Source organism: Mus caroli, unplaced genomic scaffold (assembly GCF_978045245.1).
Source record: "Mus caroli unplaced genomic scaffold, Mus_caroli_1 scaffold_10, whole genome shotgun sequence".
NCBI classification, from domain to species: domain Eukaryota; kingdom Metazoa; phylum Chordata; class Mammalia; order Rodentia; family Muridae; genus Mus; species Mus caroli.
In genome coordinates, this window is record NW_028227265.1 from 57342075 (window position 1) to 57362210 (window position 20136).

Below are 20136 nucleotides of genomic sequence, written 5' to 3' on the forward strand. Positions count from 1 at the left end.
GTCTAAAATTTTTTAATTTCTCTGCCACTTTCATACATGTAATATTTTGTATTTTGATCATATTACCCCATTTCCTTATATCCCCACCCCCTTTTGGTTTTTTTGAGACAGGGTTTCTCTGTGTAGCCCTGGTTGTCCTGGAACTCACTTTGTAGACCAGGCTAGCCTCAAACTCAGAAATCCGCCTGCCTCTGCTTCCCCAGTGCTGGGATTAAAGGCGTGTGCCACCACACCCGGCTCCTCCTTACTTTTTATTTAAATATTTATTGTGTGTATTGTGTATGCGTATGTGGAGTTCAAAGGACAATTTGTGGGAATCAGTTCTCTTCTTCCAGCATGTGGATCCTGGGACTTGAACTTAGGTCTTCAGGCATGCAGGCCATCTTGCTAACCTCTAGGTAAGGCTATGGATTGGCAGCCTGAGCTATAGAACCTAGGTAAAGGAAGCAAAAAAGGGCATGGTGGTGCATGCCTTCAATCCTAGCACTCCAGAGACAGAAGCAAGAGAATCTGATAGCTTGGTCTACATAGTGTTTCAGGACAGCCAACCCCATGCCCCCAACCCCACTCCAAGTCAAACAAAAAACCCCAAACAAGAAAATCTCATACATCCGTTTCATGCACAAAGTTCTTCAAAAAGACTATATTGTACGCTATGTTTGAAGACAGAAAAAAATTAATATGACTTTAGGCTATGTGCACAGGAGCAAATCAAACAAATCAAATGTATGCAAACCTGTGAGTCACTGCAACACCTCATTACATATTACAAAAATCATTGTGTTCCCTATTCCCCAAATCTGGAAGAATCCCCAAATCCACAATGGTCCTAAACACTTGAGACAAGGTATGCACACACCATCTCCCTCAGGTGTGAACACAGTCCACCTGGACTGTGACATAGCTCAGTGGGTAAAATCACTTGCAGCCAAGTCTCACAACCTGAGTTGGAGTGCATTCTTCATTCTTCAGGAACACTAGCAGAATGGAAAGGTGTCCCTGTGATGGACAGCCAGGACAGACAACATTCACACTCCATAACTGGTATTCACTTTATTCCAGACATGTCAGCTCCACTGATTTGTTATTCTTTCAGTATCTATGGCAAAAGAAGCTGTATCTCTCAACAGTGTGTGCAGAAACTCTTCAAGTGGTCCCCTTAGTCCCTCAGATGCCACAGCTCTGCAGCATCTGCACCATTACACCATGTCTGCTGGCACTCTGCCTGGGCCACGTCTAGCATTTGGTATCCTTAGACCAGGAATGCCAACCAGGCTTATGCCACATGCCACATACTTAAAAAACTCAAGTGCCATCACTGAGAACTGAGATTAGCAACATCTGCCATGGCAGTCCACTGGGTGGACTGTGGGACAGGCTGTGTGCTGCAGACCTGTGTCCTGTGTCCCACTCTTGCTTCAAGTGATGTTGCAGATGCAATCTGATGTCCAGGTGGCCCAAAATAGAGCAGCACTGTGGGAACTTCTGTGGTGGTCCACATGAGCTTTCTGTTCTGGCACTGTGGTGTAAGTGAAGACAGATGCCGCGATGGGGGTGGGAAGGGAGCCATCCTTCCATGGCCTTCACCCAGAAATGACCTCAGCATGTCAATCTACAATGTTGTTGTCCAAACAGGAAAGGGAACTACCCCAAAACCAAAACCCAGTGAAAAGACACCCTGACTTTAATCAAGGCTCAGAAAACCTGGTCTCAGCAGATGCACCAGTCAGGTGTAAAACATTCTAGAAAACACGGAGGGACAAAACATCGTCAACCTGGCCTTCTGCCTTTTGGCACTGGGGGCAGGTTACTTGGTCCAGCTGACTTTGGGAATGTCATAGTGCTCAGTGAGTGTGTCCAGGTGTCGGTTGAAGTCCTGTAGAAGATAGACCACATCAGTGTGAACCAGATGGCAGTATCGCCGCCTGCACCCAGACCATCTCACATACTACTCCACCACAGGTCTCACAGCACCCAAAACAAGCCATGCCTGAGGGTGGGCTCCAACAGTCCAAGCTGCACCGTCTGGGCACTGGCTACCCCCCATGACTCAGTCTGCCGACAGGTGCAGGGCTCACCTCTACTCTCTGTTTGTGGGTTTTTGATGCCTTCTTCAGGATTCTTTCCATTTGCTGGAGAGAGAAGAAACCAGAGTGAGTCCCCATGACTGACACAGCCCAGGCTGGAGCTGCACAGATGGGGGTAGGGAGCCATAGTTCATTGGTGCCCAAAGCTGCTGCTATATTTGGGAGGGACCCTGCTTAGTCTCCCTACAACCCCAGTATTCCTAATGGGCAGATCCTGCCAAAAGCTGGGAACTGGCTTTGAGTGGCCTGGAGCCATGTCCCACACAAGCAGACTCCTCTCTGGAGTAAGAGACCCCAGGTAGGAAGGTCAGAACCCGAGTGCATGCTCAGTGCTCCAGCTCTCATTTCTGTTGCTATGACAACATACCCAGGCAGGAAAGCAACTTGGGGGAGAAGGCCTATCTGGCTGGCTATTTCACCTTACAGCATAAAGAGGGAAAGTGAAGGCAGAGACTGAAGGGCCACAACACAGTCAAGAGCAGAGATACATGGAAGTGAGCATGCTTCACGCTCAGTTTTCTCTGCTGTTACACGGTTCAAAACCCAAACTCTGGGGGCTAAAGATCTTGAGTTCAGCTCAGAGCCAGCACCAAATGGTGGCTCATAATTTTCTGTAATGACACCCTTCCACACCTACTACACCCTATGGGAATGTCACAGTGGTCAGTGAGTGTGTACAGGTGTCCGTTGAAGTCCTGTAGAAGACAGGCTACACCAGTGAACCAGGTTGGCAGTACCCCCATCTCTACCCAGCCCATCTCACATACCCCCCTACAGGTCTCATAGTACCCCGAAGGAGCCTGAGGAGGCACCATGCCTGAGTGTGTGCTCCAACAGTCCAAGCTGCATTGCCTTCGGCTCCTGCTCTGGCAGCACAGCACAAGAAGACAACACACTCACACACATAAATAAAATTTCCAACGTCTTCCACCCAGGGCTGGATAGATGGCTCAGAGGTTAAGAGCACTGACTGCTCTCTTAGAGGTCCTGAGTTCAAGTCCCAGCCCACATGGTGGCTCACAACCATCTATAATGAGGCCTGGTGCCCTCTTCTGGTTTGCAGGCATACAGACATGCAGGCAGAACACTGCATACATAATAAATAAAATCTTCCACTCAGGACCAGAGCTGCCAACGACAGCAGGAAGAGGTGGCAGACCCTAGGGGACTCTAGTTTGTATCAAATTGTCAATTAGGGTGCCCAGAAGGGCCACAGGACCATAGCCAGCCAGCCCGTGTCGTTATTCAGTTGCAGAGGCAAAAAACAAAACAAAACAAAACACTCCACTGAAGTACAGGCTAGACCAGACCAGAGAACACAATTGGCTGCGAGACAGCAAGGTGACCCACACATCCCAGAAACCCTGTGGGAGTTCCAGTACATAATTGATGCCCTTTGTTAGATGGAGATGGTGCCTTCCTGGGTTTTCTCAACAGGGTTATCACATTGTAACACTGCATCCTAGAAGTTCAAGTCTACAGAGATAGTGCCAGGACAACCAAGGCTACACAAAGAAAACCTGTCTCAAAGCAAACTAAACAAACAAACACCCAAAATAACTAGTATGGCCTTGTGGGCCATACCAGCCTCTCCAGGAACTAAAAAGCTGAGGCAGTAGTTCAGGGCCAACTGTAGCCTACATAGAGGGTTATAGAAGAGCCTGGGTTCCATCCACACACACAACCTTCAAATAACAAAAGTACATTTGAAGCTACGAAAGCGAATTGTCATGGAAACTGACTTTGTGGTAACTTAAGAACAATGGACTTGACCAGCATTAACAGCTGATAGGAAGACTACTTTAGGCAGGGCTACCAATCCAGGCTACCAGGAGTTGGGAGAAGGCCTGGGCTACACGGGCAGTGGGAGCCGGCCTGTTCTGCCCGCCTCACCCGCTTCTCCTGCATCTTTTCGAAGGCTGCCTGCGCCGGCGTGCGCTTGTCCAGGCAGCGCCTCTTCTCCTCCTCGCTCTTCTTGCTCGTCCCCATGGCCTCCAGCATCTTGGCCTTGTCTTTGTCTTTCTTCTTCTTCTTCCTGAGAGAGAGGGGGCCGGTAAGAGGGGCCGGAGCTGGGGGTCGGCCCTCAAGGACAGACCGCGGGCTCCCGGGCCTCACCGCTTTGTCACGCCGAGCTCTGCCACGCCTTTCAGCTTCAGGGGGCCCTTCTGGACTTGCTCGTAGGCCTCCATAGCGCTCGCAAGCCGTGTCCCGAGAGCTCCGCCACACTTCCTGTTTGCAAACAGTACTTCCGGCCGAAGCCCTCCTCGCTTCCTTCTGATTGGTCAGCTAGGACGCACGCGTCTTCAGGGTTCAGAGTAAGGGCACACTTCCGGTCTCAGGTAGCCTTGGCAACTGTCCAACAACATAGCTCGCCTAAAGCCACACTTCGTATTTGGGCGTCCATTTCTGACTTTATGGGCATCCACTTTTGCTTTGTGGCATTATTTACTTAATTACTTTTTTTACAATTTAGAAAATTACAATTACCCAGCACCCCAGAGACAGAGGCAGGAGGATCTCTAGATCTCTGGATTCAGCGTGTTTTACATAGTGACTTCAGGTCAGCCAGAACTAAAGACTGTGTCTCGAAATAAGTAATAAGCAAGAATAAATCTTAAAAATTACATTAAAAGTTACTTACCTGTATACGTGTATGTGAGTGTGTGTACACACATGCCAGAGCGCACATGTGGAGGACAGAGGACACTTTGCAGTACTCTCAGGCCTCTCACCCTGTGGGTTCCTGGGAATCAGACTGATGTGGTCATATTTATAGACGAAGAGCCTTTGTCTGCTGAGTCATCTCAATGGTAACAATTATTTTCTGTGAGTTTGAGGGCAGAAGTGTCATGACACTAAATGAGTCTGATAAACGTGGAATTTGCTGTGTAGACTGCTCTGACCTCCAGCTTGCTGCAGTTCTGACTCAGCATGCAGAAAACTGGAACTGCAGGTGTGTGCCACTGCCCTAGCTTGTCTTGTTGATGTTTTATAGAGGACAGGCTTGCTATGTAGCAGACGATTAAACTGTCTTTTTTGGTTGTTTGTTTTGAGACAGGGTCTCACTGTGTAGCCTTGGCTTCCTTGTACTCCTTATGTAGGCCATGCTGTTGTGAATTCAGGGATATACACCTGCCTCTGCTTCCCAAGGACTGAGTTTAAAGGTGTGTGCCACCATGCCCAGCAACCTTACTTCCCAACTACTGGGATCACAGATGTGCTGGGATTTTTTTGTTTTCTATAGCAATTTTGGGGAGTGGGGAGGTTACATTTACTTATTTGTGTGCTGTGTAGAGCAAGTAGAGGTCAGAGCACAACTGTGGGAGCTGGTTTGCTCCTTCCACTGTGTGTGCAGGGAATCAGGCCCCTACTGCTGCTCTGTGAGAGGCTCTCTCTCTGTGAGAGGCTCTCTTTCTGTGAGAGGCTCTCTCTCTGTGAGGGGCTCTCTCTCTGTGAGGGGCTCTCTCTCTATGAGGGGCTCTCTCTCTGTGAGGGGCTCTCTCTCTGTGAGGGGCTCTCTCTCTGTGAGGGGCTCTCTCTCTGTGAGAGGTTCTCTCTCTGTGAGAGGCTCTCTCTCTGTGAGGGGCTCTCTCTCTCTGTGAGAGGCTCTCTCTCTGTGAGAGGTTCTCTGTGCGAGGCTCTCCTTATACAGCCCCGAAGCTTGTGACTCCCTTAGTTATGGATGTTAAGCCTGAGCCACTACACCAGGCTCACTTATTATTCTATATCTGATGGCTATTCTTGGTTTACAACTTGACTACATCTTGAATTAAATAAAACTCAAGTGCTGGGCACACCTGTAAGGGATTTTTTTTCTAAGTAAATCATTTAAAGTGGGAAGATCCCATTTTAATCCAGATCATTTGAGATGGAAAAATCCACTTTTAATTTGGGCCACACCTTTTTCTGGCAGCTGATGCCTGCTTGCCCTAGCTTTTTATAGTGTATCCTGTACTTTCACTGACATTAGAGCCTGCTTCTTTGGGATTCCAGCATATACTGAAGACCAGCCAAGACATTTAGCATTGTGGAGTAAACAATTATCGAATTGTCGGACTCTAGCTGGACCATAGCCTGGGAACCACCCTGATTATATATATATAATCAGACTCCAGAACCAAAATGAGAGCACCATTCTGACCTTAAAACCCAGGACCAACACCTGCTAAAATGGGAACAAAGATCTAATCCATCAAAAATCTAGTCCATAGTTCCAGAATCCAGGAAAGTCCCTAAATATACCAACCTTGCCTTTCACTTCTGCTTCTTGCTATTCTTGCTAACTAAAGTATCTCAACCAAGACGTGATTTTTGTGCATTAAATACAAAGAACTGTGAGCCTTGGGGCTGCACAACATGGGAAGTTCACCAGGCAGCCTCTGGCCAACAATAAAGGCTTTCTTTCTGGCTTTAAGAGTGTCTCTCTCTCTGTGTTCTATGGTTTTATACATAAAACATATATATGTTGTGTATGAGTGTTTTGCTTGCATGTATCTAAGTACACCATGTGTATGCCTGATACCCAAGGAGGCCAAAAGAGGGTGTTGGGTGCCCTGGAACTGGAGTTACAAATTCTTGTGAGGTGCCATGTTGGTTCTGGGAATTGAATTCAGGTCCTGCCTGAGAAATCTTTCTAGCCCTGTTATGTGTGTGTGTGTGTGTGTGTGTGTTGAAAACCCTTAAAATCTCCTTAATTTTTTTTAAGACTAGGGACTGGAGAGAGATGGCTCAGCAGTTAAGAGCTGAGGACCAGGTTTCAGTTCCCATCACCCACATGGTGGTTCACAACCATCCATAGGTACACAAGGGGTGCACACACACAGGGAGAACACAGCACACTTTTAAAAAGGAAAGTAAATCCAGTAACATAAAATAAAAAATTCAAAACTAGCCAGGTGTGATGCTGCAGCCCCACAATCCTAGTACTCAGATGAGCACAAGGAGGCGGGAGAATCAAGGCACGTGTTCCAGCCTGGTCTACACAGCAAGTTCCAGGCCATACATGTACAGAGTGCATAAAAAATTCAAACCTTTGGAGGTGTGCACCTTTAATCCCAGCACTTGGATATAGAGCCATAAAGATATCTCTGTAAATCCAAGGCCAGCCTGCTCTACATAGCAAGTTCTATGCCAGTCAGGGGTTACATAGTGAGACTGTCTCAAAATAAACAAAACAAAACAAAAATTAACTATCTAATGTCACCAATTATAATCAGGTGTTGTGCTCACTGATCCCTTGAACTTATTGATCCTATCTGCAACAGTGTGACATTTAGCCTCTCCCCAGGCTCCTGTAAACCACTCTTCTAACTCTGCTTAGATGAGTTCAGTCTTCCCCTCCCTCACCTTTCTTTTCTTTTCTTTTCTTTTCTTTTCTTTTCTTTTCTTTTCTTTTCTTTTCTTCTCTTCTCTTCTCTTCTCTTCTCTTCTCTTCTCTTCTCTTCTCTTCTCTTCTCTTTTCTTTCCTTTCCCTTTCTTTTCTTTTCTTTCAATTCCACATGTTGGGGCAGAAGAGATGGTTCAGCAGTCGGCTCTGTTCTCAATACCCGCATGATGGCTCACAGCTACTTGTAACACCAGCTCCAGGGGATCCAACACCCGCTCCTGCTTCTCTCTCTCTCTCTCTCTCTCTCTCTCTCTCTCTCTCTCTCTCTCTCTCTCTCTCTCCTCTCTCTCTCTCTCGTGTGTGTGTGTGTGTAGTCAAGAATAACCTTGAATTCCTGATCCTCATGCCTCTACCTTCCTACTTTATGTGGTACACTCTGTTAACCAAGCCCCAGGCCCATCCCTTCCTCCTTTCTTTGGTTTTGGCTTTTGAGACAGGGTCTCACTTCGCAGCCTGGGCTGCCCTGGAACTTTTCACAATTCTCTTGTCTCAGCTGTCTCAGTGTTAGGATTAAAAACACATGCTACAAACTACCCTATTCCTTTCCCCAAGATTGTTGACTCTTCCTCCAACCCTGCTTCTGAAACCTGCTCTACACATATACTTGAAATGACACAACTGCTCTTACACCACACCTTTGTCAGTGTCTCACACAGCCCACTTCCTCATCTGTGGTTTCTGCCTTCACTTGCTGGAAACCTGTGAAATGCTAGACCTTTCTGAGCCTGATCTCACAGCTTTGACTAAATCAATGGAAAGGTTCCTGAATTTGTTCTGCACTTTCTATTTATTTATTTATTTATTTATTTATTATATGTAAGTACACTGTAGCTGTCTTCAGATGCACCAGAAGAGGGCATCAGATCTCATTATGGGTGGTTGTGAGCCACCATGTGGTTGCTGGGATTTGAACTTCGGACCTTTGGAAGAGCAATCGGGTGCTCTTACCTACTGAGCCATCTCACCAGCCCTGCACTTTCTCTTAAGGTTTTATAGCTGGAAGTTCCTTAAGGGTTTTTTTTAAGTGTGTGTGTTCATAAGTATTCCATGTTGGGTATTTTGTTACAGTGCAGGAAACTGACTAAAACACTGTGGGATGAGACTGGAGAGATGGCTCAGTAGTTAAGTGCACTGACTGTTCTTCCAGAAGATTGAGGTTCAATTTCCAGCACCGACATGGCAGTTCACACCTGTCTATAACTCCAAGATCTGACACCCTCACACAGACAAAAGGCAGGCAAAGCATCAATGGCTAATATCAAGCCAAGCCAAGCCAAACCAACCAAACAAAACCTATCAAGTTCTCATATATCCCTGGCTGTCCTGGAATGCTCCACGAACACGAGGCTGGCCTTGAACTAATAGAAAGCCACCAGCCCCTGCCTCCTGAGTTCTGCGATTAAAGGCATGTGCCACCATGCCCCGACTCCCTTTCTTGCTTCTTGATGTTACAAAATTGTTACTCTGCATCCCAGGCTGGCCACAAACCTGAAATCCTCCTGCCTTCATCTCTCAACTACTGCATTGACAAGTATGCACCACCTCGTTCATCTTCCTTACTAAAGTGGCCTTGCATGGTGGGAAAAAGAATCCATCTACAGGAGGGAGGCAGTGGCACCTGCCTTTCCAAGTTACACCTGCAGGGGACAGCAGGTCACTGCCTAAAGCCAGGTAGTGGGACCCAGGGAGCAGGAGGTGGACTTGTGGACTCTGCCTGAGAGCTGCCAGCATCTGGGCACCTCACATGAACAAAGAGGTGTTGTAGGAGTTGGATGGCTGAGTAAGCACTCTTGGCACTAAGCCTGATGACCTGGGCTCCATCCTGTAGAGCCGCATGGTATAAAGAGAGAAGCAACTACTAAGAGTTGACCTCTCACCTTGTGCTGCTCAGGTCATTGTTGTTTGTTTGTTTGTTTTGTCAATTTGACACAAGCCACAGTCATCTAGAAAGAGGGGATCTCTAGTAAGACAATACTGCCATCAGATAGACCTGATGTGGGAGGGCCCAGCCCACTGTGGGTGGTGCAGACCCTAGGCATATGGTACCTGGTGCAATAAGAAAGCAAGCTCAAGAGCATAACAAGGTTAAGAGCACTTGGTGCTCCTGCAGAGGATGCGGTTGGATTCCCAGCACCCACATGGTGGTTCACGGCCATCTGTAACTATAGTTTCTGATGACCCTCTTCTGATCCCTGTGGGCACCACATAGTGCACATAAATACATACATACTGTAAAATAAATTCAAGAAGGAGGAGGAGGAGGAGGAGGAAGCCCCGAAGAGCAAGCCAGCTGAACTCCTCTAGCATCTTGGCTCTAGTTTCTGCCCCTGGGTTTCTGTCTTGAGCTTCTGCCCTCACTTCCCATCATGGTGGATTGTAAGCTGTAAGATGAAATGAACTTTTTCCTTACCAAGTTATTTTTGGTCATGCTATTTATCACAGTTTTAGAAACCAAACTTACACACACACACACACACACGCACAAGCACACGCACACACGAATGAATGAATGAATGAATGAATGAATGAATACATAAATAAATAAGGTCTCAGGCACCCAAGCAACATGGCCTCAGAGATGAGTGTGAGCCCCTTTAAGATCTTTACCCTTGTACCTATGAAGCTGTGTGTTCCTGAGGCAGTGTCTGGAATCTCTGAGCTTCTGGTTCTTTCTTTTGGGGGGGTGGGTTTGAGACAGGGTTTCTCTGTGTAGCCATGGCTCACTTTGTAGACCAGGCTGGCCTCGAACTCAGAAATCCACCTGCCTCTGCCTCCGGAGTGCTGGGATTAAAGGTGTGCGCCACTACACCCGGCTGGCTCTTTCTTTATAAGCTACAGGTGCTGAGAAGATGACAGCAGTCTTGACTGGGGCTCTGAATGGATTTATTCAGATTGGTATTTTTCACAGTCACAGATATTCCTCTAAGCAGAACAATCTCATTGTACAGATAGGTAAACTGAGGCACAAGGTGTTATTCAGCCTCTGCTTAGTGATGCATTGTTAGGTCTGCCAGTGTCCTCATTAAAGAAGGGACCCAGAAATGACTGGGAAAGAGTAAAGGCTGAGGACAAGCTGGGCGTGGTGGTGCACGCCTTTGATCCCAGCACTGGGAAGGCAGAGGCAGGCGGATTTCTGGGTTTGAGGCCAGTCTGGTCTACAAAGTGAGTTTCAGGACAGCCAGGGCTACACAGAGAAACCCTGTCTTGAAAAACCAAAAAAGAAGAAGAAGAAGAAGAAGAAGAAGAAGAAGAAGAAGAAGAAGAAGAAGAAGAAGAAGAAGAAGAAGAAGAAGAAGAAGAAGAAGAAGGCGGCTGAGGACAGAGAAGAGGAGAGGAAGAGAGGAGAAGAGAAGGGAGGGGAAGGGAGGGGAGGGGAGGGGAGAAGAGAAGAGGCAGAGAGGGAAGCAAGCACAGGAATCCTCAGTCTCCTGTCTCAGCCACAGTCACACACTGCCACATCCAATATGTCTGTCACCCTCACACTGATCCTATAGATGGTAATATAATTTCAATTTCACAAGCAATTACTCAAGACCACACAGCTAGCAGGGGGGAAAAGCTAGGATGTAAACTGGGGTATGTGCATGGCTTTCCCTTGAAGGTGTTGAAGGTGTTCCAGACAGAATGGCTTCTCTGTGACCTCTCACAGACCTCTTCCACACCTGTGGACACATTCAAAAGGTTGCCCAGAGAGCCAGGCTGTAACTTGAGCTTCACCACGCTTGGGGCAACCAACTGGATAGGTGGGCAGGTGACAGCCAGGGCAGGAACATCTGCTCAAACATTATGAGCAGGGGTGCTCCCGAGGAGCCACCTGTAATTTCAGTTCCAGTGGATTCAAGGCTGCAGTCTGCAGCATGGGCAACAAGCAGACTGTGTTTAGTCATGAGCAGCTGGAGGAATACCAGGTGGGTGTGCGCAGTGGATCCTACCAGGCTGGCACAGCACGGTTTGGGATATCAGGCTGTCTGTGTGGATTTGGAGTGTGTAGAGGGGCACAGGGGGAGATGACCCAGAGGCAGGTCTGGGTCAAGCTGGTTTCTCTCCCCACAGGACTGTACTTTCTTCACGAGGAAGGAGATCATGAGGTCAGTGGGGGAATGAAGGGAGGTGACATCCCAAAACAACTTTCTAGTCACTGCTGGGCCTTTGTGCAATCTTTTTGCTATTGTTTTGTTTTGTTTGCTTGAGAATGAGCCCAGCCTAGCCTCAAAATTACCTCTGCCTCTTGGGTGCTGAGATCACAGGATCACTGTAGCTGGCTGCAATTAAAAACATATTATTGCAGGGGGGCATGGTGTGCGGGTGTGCAAATGTGTGACTATGTGCTATAGTGTGTGTGTAGCAGTTAGACGAGATTTGGCAGAGTTGATTTTTTTTCTGCCCCTTTAAGTGGGTTCTGGGACTAAATAGCTGGTCTAGTTTCCCAGTCTCTCTTTCCACCATGTGAGTCTAGGGGTCAAACCCATGTCATCAGACGGGTTGTTTGAGTCATTTGCCATATTGGGTCCTCTTGTTTTTCCTTTTCTCTTTCTTTTCTCCTTCCTTTCTTCCTTTCTTTCACTGAGAGAGAGGGTTTCTCTGTGTAGCCCTGGCTGTCCTGGAACTCCTTCTGTAAACCAGGCTGACCCTGAACACAGAAATCCACCTGCCTCTGCCTTGCAAGTCTGTACCACCATGCTTTGATGTGGGTGTTGCCTCAAGGTCAGTGGACTGAGGCAGAGACTTGGCTGAGAAGTCACACCCTGTCATAGTGGCTGAGGTTTTGTACTGAGGAACTTGTCCTTTTACTTAAGGGTAGCAGGGAGCCACAGAAGGTGCTAGAGCCTTGGAGAGGCACACTGGCCCTTTGAGGTTGGGAGTCCACTGCAGAGCTGAGATTCAGCCCTCAGCAGTAAGTGGCAAGGAGATTGTGGGGGAGTCTTGGCAGCCCTTGGGTGACTGCAGGTTCCTGACTTGAGCCCAGCCTGATGGACAGAGATGAAACTCCCATGACACCCTTCTGTCTGTTGGACCATTATCTGTGAAACCCAAGCCGGCTGCGGTTCAGCTGTGGGGCATCAGGCCGAGTCCCTCTTATGTGGGTACAGGGCATCCATTATTGATGGGTACACCTCTCACCCATCAGCCCATTGTCTATGAGGTCTACTGGAAGGTCACTTTGGCCATCACGATCAGATTACTGGTGGGGAAACTGAGGCTTGGGCAAGGAGAACTTCAGTTCCCAGGGCAGATGGACAGAGTCCTGATGAGTGGCATTCTGACTGGCCCAGGCTACCAGATTGTTAAACAAAGTAACCAAGGCTGGGAGGAGAGAGGAACTCACTGAATGGCACAAAAAGAGACAAACTCTGTGGGTCCTCAATATGGCTCAACAAACAAAGATGCTTGCTGCCAAACCTGAGGATCAGAGTTCAAATCCCAGGACCCATATAGTAGAAGAGAATCCACTTCCACAAGTTGTCCTCTGACTTTGACACCTGTGCTGTAGCATGCACACACATACACACAAATAAGTACATAGCTATAAAAATATTTTTAAAGGAAAGATAAACACTCAGGGCATTCCCCCACAGGACTCCTGACAAGGGGAGGGGACTTTTAGAACTGAGCCTCCTCTCCAGCTATTCTCAGGTATGTAGTCATGAGAAAACCCAGGGATATCCTTGCCCGAGATAGTTCCTAGTAGCTTGCAGAAATCAGAGGTATCAGCCGGGTGTGGTGGTGCACGCCTTTAATCCCAGCACTCGGGAGGCAGAGGCAGGCGGATTTCTGAGTTCGAGGCCAGCCTGGTCTACAGAGTGAGTTCCAGGACAGCCAGGGCTATACAGAGAAACCCTGTCTCGAAAAAAAAAAAAAAAAAAAAAAAAAAGAAATCAGAGGTATCAAAGATGGTCTCTTGGAGGCAGGTGAGGAGTTGTTTGTATGGGAGTTTGTATGTGTGCTGGCCAGTGTTTTGTATGTTACCTTAAACAATCCAGCCAGAAGCAGCACAAGCCCATCATCCCCAGCACTTGGGGAGCAAAAACATTAGGAACATGAGCATTAGCTGCTTGTCTGTCCCCTGCCCCATTGGAGGAAGCCTGCCTCCTAGAGTAGAGACAGCAAAGGAAGTGGTGGCTCAGAGTGGAGGAGCAGTGGAAGCAAGATCCTGTGAGGTAATGATGGTGTGTATAGGTTATATATCCAGGTCCCTCAAACACTGGCTGTGGAATGATCAACCATTAGCATCTCTTTCTTCTAGCTCCATCTTCCTGGTGAACTCCTACTCCTACTTCTAAGCCCAGCACCAATGTCCCTTCCTCCAGGAAGCTCTTCCTTCTTGCCTGGTTTCTACTTCCTTGCTCTACATTGGCCTTGTCTGTGAGGAGGGAAACAGGGGTAGCTATTTCTGGCTTGGTGCACTCAAGATTCAGACTCATGCATGAGGCTTCTGGGGACCAGCATTTGACCTTGTGGAGTGAGGACTGTTAATGCACAAGAAGAGGGTCAAATCCCTTCTGCTTCTTGGTCCCAGCCTTTCCCGGTTTCTCTTTCCCTATACCAGGCTGTTCTATCGATACCAGGACCTGGCCCCTCAGTTGGTGCCTCTTGACTACACGACCAGTCCTAAGGTGAAGGTGCCCTATGAGCTGATTGGCAGCATGCCAGAGCTGAAGGTAATCCTGGGTTGTGGACAAAGAACAGAAGCAGACTGAAAACGTCTCTACTGCTTTCCTATGTGGTCATGGGTACCTCCATTTTTCAGAAAAGAAAACGGGGGCTCCAAGAGGCACACATAAGAAGGACAAGGTTAAAGGGCATTCATGGGCTAGGGCATGGTGGGACTCAGACCTCTTGCAGAGGCAAGCAAGTCTCTAAGTTTGAAGTTAGTCTGGGTTGTAGGTAGATCAGAAAGACACAGAGGCAGAGGCAGGCAGATCTGAGTTCAAGGCCAGCCTGGTCTACAGAACAAATTCCAGGGCAGTCAGGGCTACACAGAGAAGCCATGTCTTGAATCCACACACACAAAAGTTGTATTTCACTCTGCTGAGGTTCATCACACAAGGTTCACATCTAAGTTTCTTACTAAGGTCCTAAGCCTGTCTCCCAAGGCAGATCGCCCATGCTGCGACATGTCTTAGCTGATTATGGAGTCCAATGTCCAACAGAAGTCTCTGATTTGAGGGCCAGGATCCTGGAGGAAACTCTCCAGCCACTGGGCAGATCAAGGTGGCCTCTCTCCAGATGTGCAGAGCAGAGCATTGCTCTTGGTCTCTGCTTATATGCTGTGCAGTGGGCATCATGGGGTTCTAGGACTGGGTCTGGTTATCTTGAGTGTGTGATATCACTGCATTCTGGCTCTCAGGGGCAGCCTTGGGGGTAGTGGGGAGCTGACTAAGCTATCTTTACATGTCTAATGGGCACTTTTTTTTTTTTTACTATGCTCATTAAAGGAGGAATGTGTGTGGAGTAAATGGGGGTGTAGAGGGATGTGTGTGTGGGAGGTGATGTGTGTGCATGAGTGTGGAATGTGGGGGATGTGTGTGTATGGGGACAATGTGGAGGGAATGTGTATGTTGGAATGGAGAGGGAATGTGTGTTTATGTGTCAGAATGTGTGTGGGAAATGTGAGGTGTATGTGTGTGGAATGTGCGTGTGTGTGTGTGTGTGTGTGTGTGTGTGTGTATGTGTGTGTGTGTGAATGTTTTGTGGGGAATGTGGTGTGGGGGGAAATATGTGTGCGTGTATAAATGTTTTGTGGGGAATTTGTGTGTATAAAATATGTGTGTGTAAATGTTTTGTGGGGGATGTGAGTATGTGTGAATGTGTGTGTGGAATATGGAGGTGTGTTTGGGGATGTGTGGGTAGGTGTGTGGGGATGTGTGTGTGTATGTATGGAATGGGTGTGTGTGTGTGTAAAGAAGGCAATATGTGTGTATGGGGGGAATGTTGGGGAGAGGGTAATATATATGTATTGGGGGGGCTGTCTGCAACTCCAACCCCAGGGGATCTGACACCTCTTATGGTGTCATTCAGAGATGATGAGAGACATCTATCCTGGGGAAACACGAATAAACATGTACTAACCTCAGATGACAGACCAAAGTACAGATATTACCAAAGCCCAACTTGGTGAACCAGTGATTTTTCTTGGGGTTCTGTGTTGGTCATTGTGCTATGAAGTGGCACCATGACTACAGAAACTCAAATAAAGGAAAGCATGAATTGGGGCCTTGCTTACAATTTCAGGTTTAGTTTCATCATGACGGGGGGTGGGGTGGGGGGCATGGCATCACACAGGCAGACATGGTGCTGGGGAAGTAGCTGAGAGTGCTACATCTGGATCTGCAGGAAGAAAAAGACCCTGGGCCTGGATATTGAAACCTCAAAGCTCCTCCAAGCCCTATGACACACTTCTTCCAAGGCCACACCTTTAAACCTTTTCAAATAGTGATTCTCCTTGATGACTAAGAAGTCAAATATATGAGCCTATCAGGGCCACATGTTCCTTATTGGAGCAGAATGAATCCAAGACAAGTGCATTACCAAAGCCCACCCCAGCGTGGGTGACAACTCGAAAAGTTGGGGACCTGGAGCTCACTGTATAGTCTGCAGACAGCTTAGGGTGTTAGTGTTCTTTCCAAGTGACTCAGTTGATCTAAACCTCTTCAGGTTGGAGCCTCTTTTAAGCAGCCCAGCTTGTTAAAGAGCATCTCTTAGTAGTTCTTAGAGCATATACGCTCTTGGGGAAGACAGGGTTAGAGAATCTTGTCAGTTTCAGGGACTTCCCAAGGCTACTTTGACTTGTGTGCTTCAGGTCTTTGTTTTGTTTTTGTTTTTTAGAGACAGGGTTTCTCTGTGTAGCTCTGGCTGTCCTAGAACTGGTTCTGTAGACCAGGCTGGCCTCAAACTCACTGAGATCCACTCACCTTAGCTTCCTGGGTGCTGGAAATAAAGCTGTGCACCACCACTGCCTGGTTTATTTTCTATTCTTTAAAAATATATTATTGTATGCATGTGGATGCTTTGTCTACACATCTGTCTGTGCATCATATTCATGCCTGGTGTCTGCATAGGCCAGAAGAAGGTGTTGGATTCTGGGTTACAGATGCTTGTAGCCACCATGTGGGTGATAAAAACTGAATCTAGGTCCTCTGGAAGAGCAGTCAGTGCTCCTACCCCCTGAGCCATTTCTCCAGGCCCTAAATTTATCTTAAAAAGACAATATATGTGGATATAATTGCCAAATAATAGAAAAGAAATTATTTTAAAACAGATTAAAGAGAGGGAGTGTGCACACACACTGAGGATATAGCTGAGTGGTAGGGTATTTGTTCAGCATGTGTGTAGCCCTGTTTCTAACCCTGGAAACACACACACACAAATTAGAAAAGTCAAGGAGTAGTCTCTGAAGGCTTACATAGGCCTCCAACCTCCTCAGAAAGCCTCTGATTGGTTAGCTTGAGTAACATGCCCCTCCCAGGTCTGTTACAGCTGCTAGATAAATGTCAGCTTCTAATTGGCTTCATTGGGTCACAAGCATCTTGTAGAACTGGAAATGGGGTGCACATATGTGAGGAGTACGGTTGCCTGACTTCCTGTCCCAGGTCCCTGGGTTCTGGGTAGGGGCATGGATGACATCTGTGGGCTCTGGAGGTGCCTTGAAGAGCAGAAACCTGCCTTTCTGTTCCTAGGATAACCCTTTCCGCCAGAGGATTGCGCAGGTCTTCTCACAAGACGGGGATGGTCATATGACCTTAGAGGATTTCTTGGATATGTTCTCAGTGATGAGTGAGATGGCTCCACGGGACCTGAAGGCCTACTATGCCTTCAAGATTTATGGTGCGTACAGGGAGGGCCCTGTGGGTGGGAACCAGAAGGAAACCGTTGAATGCTTGTCTCCCCAGGGACTCCAGTACCCACACAGCCTTGGCCTCCACCCTATCCCAGACCTCCTTGCACACTCTTTCACCCATGTTAGGCTCATCCTTCTTTGAATTCATTAAATGCTTCCAGCCTCAGGACATTTGCTTCTCTGTGCCCTCTGCTTATAATCTACAGCCTCACTGGGGAATTCTAGGCAGGGTTCCACCCCTGAGCCATGCCCCTAGCCCCTCACTGGGGGATTCTAGGCACCCTGGAGCCATGGCCCCAGCCCCTCACCAAGAGATGCCACCCAGGAGCCCCCATCTGTCTCTCTTCAGAGCACAATATTCAATGTTCAATATGAGGACATATGGAATAACAGCATTTTTCTCAGAGTCTGGCCTATAGTAGACATTTAATACTCATGGGTGAATCAATGAAGAATGATGCTGTAGTACCCAACACACTGTAGTTGCTCAGTAAATGAACCAGGAAAACTCTTCCAGGCCCCAACAGTTCACAGCTCCCACAGGTGATGGTTCATCTGTTGACTGAGTCACTTGTGCTCCTGTGTATGACCTCAGCCATATCTGCTGTGGAGGTCGCCAGGAGCATATGGGCAGCTCTGTAATGTGAAAACAACCTTTTACATTATTTCTTATTTCAGCATGTGTAGGGGGAGTTAATGAAAAAAATCACAGCCACAGGGTCTGGCATACAATAAATGCTTGATAAGCTGGAGAATGACTATGAAGCAGCTATCACAATGCCTGGTACATAGTATGTACTTAATAAATACTTAAGTGAATGAATGTCAAAAAATTAACACATAGTAGGTATCCAGTAAATATTTGCTGAATGTATGGATAAGTGAAGAGCAGTTATATATATGCCTGGCACACTGTGCATGCTCAGTCAGTTGTGAATGACGTTATCCCAATGGCTGGTAAGCAGAAGGCACTAACAAATGCTTGTTGAGTAAAACTGTGAAATGAATTCAGGGTGTCTGGCTGAGACACATTAAGCACTCAATAAACCGAATGAATAAAAAAGCTGTCGCAGTGCCTGGCATGCAGAAGGCACTCCATAAATGCTGAAGTAAGAGAAGATCAGTAATCATGGTGCCTGACACGCATTAAGTAAAATAAACAGTTGTCACACTGGTTCAATGGCTCTCAGTGCCCAGGGTGCGAAGCTGTAGGGTAATCAGTAGGTGCTCAATAACTGCTGCGTGAGTTCTGGGTATCCATGTACAGTTCCAAACATGGGGGACAGATGTGTCCTTCTGCTGCCTGGTGTCCCACCCTACTGTCGGCTTCACAGACTTCAACAATGACAACTACATCTGCGCATGGGACCTGGAGCAGACAGTGACCAGGCTGACCCGTGGGGAACTGAGTGCTGAGGAAGTGACCCTGGTCTGTGAGAAGGTGCTGGATGAAGCAGACGGAGACCAAGATGGGCGACTGTCCCTGGAGGACTTCCAAAATATGATCCTGCGAGCTCCAGACTTCCTCAGGTAAAGGTTCAAACCCAGCGATGAGAATTCCTGTTGTGTCATCAGAGGCCTCAGGGAACATCCCCAGCTTCTCCAGTTTCAGCCCATTCTGCCTGAGGTCCATAGCTAGGAGGCTGTGAGCATCTCCTGTGGACAGAAGCAGCGTTCCCATCAACTGCCACAGAGTTTTACTGTGAATGGTCCTCAGCACTCTGGGATAGGGTCAGAGGCTCAGCTGTAGGGCTGGGGGTGGGTACATAGTTAATACAGTCAGAAGACTAGAACCTGGAGCTGCATCCTCTGTTTGTTTGATTGATTGATTTGGTTTTGCTTATATTTACTATGTAGCCCTGGCTGGCCTAGAACTCTCTATATAGAGCAGGCTGGTCTTGAACTCACAGAGACCCACCTGCCTCTACCTCTGGACTGCTGGGATTAAAGGCTTGAGCCATTACTTGCCTAGCCACTCCCATTTATCAGATGAGTAAATTGAGGCTCAAAGGTAGCCAACTACCAGTTTTTAGTCCAACAGCCAGTCTGGAAGGGAGTTGGGATGTGAATATTATCCAGGTAGGTGCTTACAATCCCCAAGGAGATCTGGGCATGGTGGCACACATATCTGTAGTTGAGATATCCAGGAGTCTGAGGCAGGAGGATTACTGTGAGTTCCAGGGCTGCATGAGCTACAGAGTTGTCCAGGGTCTTCAAAACCCAAAATCAATCAAATAAGAACAGGTCTTGTGGTCTGGAGAAGGGGCTGCTCTCGTGGTTCTGTTCCCAGCACCCCCGTGATGGCATGAAACTGTCCACAACTCCAGCTCCAGGGGACCTGGCATACTATTCTGGCCTCTGCAGGCTCCTTCACATAACATGCTGCACACACACACACACACACACACACACAAATAGGTAAATATTTTAAAGAACATATTGTGGGAGCCACCTGTAGAATGACCCCAAGGTTGACCCCTGGCCTCACACCTGGCCCCAAGAAGTCCCATGGGGACAAGAAAATCTGTGATTTCTGGGGGGTTCTCAGGCCTGTGGGTCCCTGCCTGCCTCTGCGTGTAGAAAGGGGGTGTTGGGGACCTGATGGGTGTTGTCTGTGAGCTGTCAGTGACACCTTTACTTTTTGCACACAGCACCTTCCACATCCGCATCTGACGTGCTCAGAGGACAAGACATGGCCCTCACTCATCTCTACTCTGCTCTCTGAATAAATAGGAATCAAAACTGCCTCAGGATCTCTGCCTTTTGCTGTGTGGTCTTTGATGTGGCTGCACCCACTCTGGGTTGCCATCTTGGATTCATACAAC

The 20136-nt window shown here is 47.7% G+C and overlaps 2 protein-coding genes across 3 annotated transcripts; one reads left to right on the forward strand and one right to left on the reverse strand.

The window, feature by feature from the left end:
* Positions 1 to 1038: 1038 nt before the first annotated feature.
* Positions 1039 to 4346, reverse strand: Fam32a (family with sequence similarity 32 member A). Its single transcript, XM_021170015.3, has 4 exons — positions 4203 to 4346; positions 3981 to 4122; positions 2079 to 2132; positions 1039 to 1876 (listed from the first exon to the last, which is right to left on the reverse strand). The coding sequence occupies exons 1-4, from the start codon at positions 4274 to 4276 to the stop codon at positions 1808 to 1810; spliced, it is 339 nt and encodes a 112-aa protein (XP_021025674.1). The 5' UTR covers positions 4277 to 4346; the 3' UTR covers positions 1039 to 1807.
* Positions 4347 to 11330: 6984 nt separating this feature from the next.
* On the forward strand, positions 11331 to 19984 carry Cib3 (calcium and integrin binding family member 3). Of its 2 annotated transcripts, XM_021170874.1 has the most exons (6): positions 11331 to 11381; positions 11527 to 11561; positions 14021 to 14132; positions 17151 to 17298; positions 18646 to 18841; positions 19963 to 19984. In XM_021170874.1, the coding sequence occupies exons 1-6, from the start codon at positions 11331 to 11333 to the stop codon at positions 19982 to 19984; spliced, it is 564 nt and encodes a 187-aa protein (XP_021026533.1). The 2 variants fall into 2 exon arrangements, with proteins under 2 accessions (XP_021026533.1, XP_021026534.1); XM_021170875.1 differs by lacking the exons at positions 11527 to 11561; positions 14021 to 14132.
* Positions 19985 to 20136: the final 152 nt, after the last annotated feature.